The sequence below is a fragment of the Cyprinodon variegatus genome, unplaced genomic scaffold, assembly GCF_000732505.1.
Source record: "Cyprinodon variegatus isolate N-32 unplaced genomic scaffold, C_variegatus-1.0 Scaffold989, whole genome shotgun sequence".
Lineage (NCBI taxonomy): Eukaryota > Metazoa > Chordata > Actinopteri > Cyprinodontiformes > Cyprinodontidae > Cyprinodon > Cyprinodon variegatus.
Window position 1 is genome coordinate 76,884 of NW_015151442.1, and position 2,966 is coordinate 79,849.

Consider the following 2,966-nt stretch of genomic DNA (forward strand, 5'->3'; position numbering starts at 1 on the left):
AGATTCTGCAGAGTGGGAGGACTGCAAATAGAACTGTTTTATTTACTTGACCATTACAGACATCCAGTCTCCCTAAATGCATAACTACTGGCTCTCTATCTAAGATTTGAATGAATCACGATCCCTAGTGAAAAGGAGAAGCTGAAGGAGACAGGATGGGTGAAGAACAGGTCAGTCTGGTCTTCCTGCATGGAGCTAAAACCTGGGTGTTGGCTCACCTGTCGCCATGGTGGGAGGAGCCTGCTGTATCAGAGGGTTTCTTCTCTGTTTGAGGACGGAGCACAGACAGAGTAGAGGCGCAGTGTGAGGAGGACAGAAGCCAAGAAGGAGTACGACAGAGTGGGTGAAGTGTCTGTGGACTTTCCACCACCAAGATGTCTAAATTATTAAAGTCAAAGGACACCAAGGGGTCCAGCAGGATGAGCAAGTGAGTTATTGTTTTTTTTCTCTTTGGATATTAATGAACAAATGAAGAAATGTCGGGTAGAATGTTTTCGTCCCGTTTATCCTCAATGTGATATTTGCATCCTTCTAACTCTGGATCAGAGACACATTAAGCCTTTATACGGCGTTCAGAGAAATACTGAAATAATTCAAGATAATAGTGTTATTGGAATCCAGGACCTTATTACCTTTGTAATATTCAATAAAATATGGAAATTTTGATGACAAAAATCTGTTTTAATGTAATAACAAAAAACACCAACTTGCACAAATATATTAAGAAAAATAACAAAAGTTCTTCTATAAGAAATTAATGAAAGACACTCTGAGAGAGAAAGAAACACATTTTTTTTGGTTCAATATAACTTTAGAGGCATTAATGCTGATATTGGCTCTTACATTTTTTAGTTTATAAACCTAAATATAATTGTTAACTTTTAAACTTTACATTTAATGTTTTCAAATAGCTTTTTACCTTTTTTTCCTTGACTTGTTAACTTTATTTTCCAACTTAAGTAGGTAATATATCATTCAAGGGCTCATCTAATTAGTCAAATGCCAAAACAAGATGCACAGCCATGTAGCATCTGAATGGCTGATATAGATCTTGTGCTTCTAGACCTCACTGAGAGACAGAGGGGGACTCCATTTGTAAAGGGGATGCAGGTGATCAAAAACATGAAGTTACCCTATAAAGGGTTAAGGACACTTAATGAATGTCTGCTGCTCTGGGTTTTCTGGGATGGCCGACCGTCTGGGATGGGGAAGGCTGAGCATCGATGCTTTTAGTGGACGATGTTTATCAGGAATATTGAAAAGATGCTGCAAAAACAAAACAAAGGTTTACTTCTCTAACACTCTGTATACCAAAGGTTTTTACCTGCTGGGATGTGAAAGGGCTGGTTTCCTTTCTCCTTAATGGGTGTTGGTTCTCCAACCGTCTCTCATAATTTCTTACATAATTAGTTTTAAAATCGATTCATTTCTTGGGTTAAAAAAGATGTTTTATTAATGATCAATCTGCAACCACTAAGCTGAAGGCTTTTTTTAGTGATTTAGTGATAATAAAGTCATTATTATTGCTGCTTTGATGGCTTCACAGCTGAGATGTCAAACCAAAACTGTTGAGTATTTTCTCAAAGTAATTAAGAAGCAGTAAAAGCAATACTTTTTTCTTAATGGTATTTTTTTGTTGCTTTTTACGTCAATGATTAACGTTATAATGGGAATTTATCAGTAAATTTGCTTTCACACGTATAGAACTACTAAAAATGTTCTGGTTCAGATCTTTCTGTGGGCTGTAACATATCTGCCTGTGGCCTTTATTCCAACACATTCACTACTGCAAACTTTATTTAGCAAAGACAAATATTTATAAAAGCTGTCCAGTAAAAAACATCATGCATTTTTGAGATTGCATGTATTGAATCTCCAAATTTTAAAATTCTGTAGGGAATTTTTACTCCAAATTTTATTCAAGAATGTCAGTTTTGCACTAGGCGGAGAAAATTAGAGCCAAACCCAGAGAGTCAGGGAGTGTTTGTCCGACCAGCTTTTCTGATCTCACAACTACTCCAGTGAAAGAAATGCAGACCAACCCTTCTCAGTAATGTGGCTCATCCAGTCCTGCGTTACTTTAACCACCCAACCTCATTCATTCATGAATGATAGAACAGAATGTTATGTTTTTAAAGTCATAGTAACTCATATTTCTATCTACAAGTTGCGTCACACAATGGAAGATATTATGCTGTTGGAAAAAACAGCAGTGACCCAAAAATAATATTTCTGGGACTTAAAATGCATTAATATGATTAATGCTTAAAAGTAAAATAAATGACATGGTCTATTTTATGATTCATTTTGCTCTATTTATCTGACTAATTTGGGGCATTTATACAGTTTTAATATGTAATTTCAAGATGAGCTGTTTACTTTAAATATCTAAGAAATAGTGTAAAAGTATAACACTATTCAATTTAATATATCAAGGTGCTATCCGTAAAATAAACTATTACACACATTTTTGCCTCAGGGAGGTATAAATCTTTATAAGGGAAGTGGCAGCCTTGTGGTTAGGGCACAGAGCTTAGAATCCTGAGGTTGTGAGTTCTAAACCCACTCCCACAGACTACCACTCTGGCTCTTACCCCCAATTGCTCCCCAGGCGCTGCACAATGGCAGCCCACTGCTCCCAAAAGGAGATGGGTTAAATGCAGAGAGTTCATTTCTCCATTGTGAGATCAATAAAGCAAAATTTATTTATTGTATCATCATTATTTATTTGATTCCAATACATGTAAACTGTCAAGAATCCTGATCCACTTGTACATCGTTTTAAGAAAGCAGAAAAATGTGTTTAAATTGACGAAATGTGAGAAAAAATAGAGAAATTAACTAATGGCAAAACAAAATTATGTGAAATAAACATTGAAAATGGTGTGTGAGCAATTTAACCACACATCTCAGCAATTTGACAAAAGTTTAAATCTTTGCACTGAAGGTACTGGAGACCCTGCAAA

At 35.9% G+C, this 2,966-nt stretch overlaps 1 protein-coding gene across 1 annotated transcript in view; it reads left to right on the forward strand.

Annotated features, from left to right (window-relative positions):
* The first annotated feature begins 270 nt into the window (after nt 1-270).
* LOC107100579 (envoplakin-like) overlaps nt 271-2,966 on the forward strand; it is a 21,954-nt gene continuing 19,258 nt past the window's right edge. The window contains exon 1 of the mRNA XM_015399119.1: nt 271-427. Coding sequence (XP_015254605.1) covers nt 375-427 — 53 coding nt within the window. The 5' untranslated portion in view covers nt 271-374. The remainder of the gene's footprint in view (nt 428-2,966) is intronic.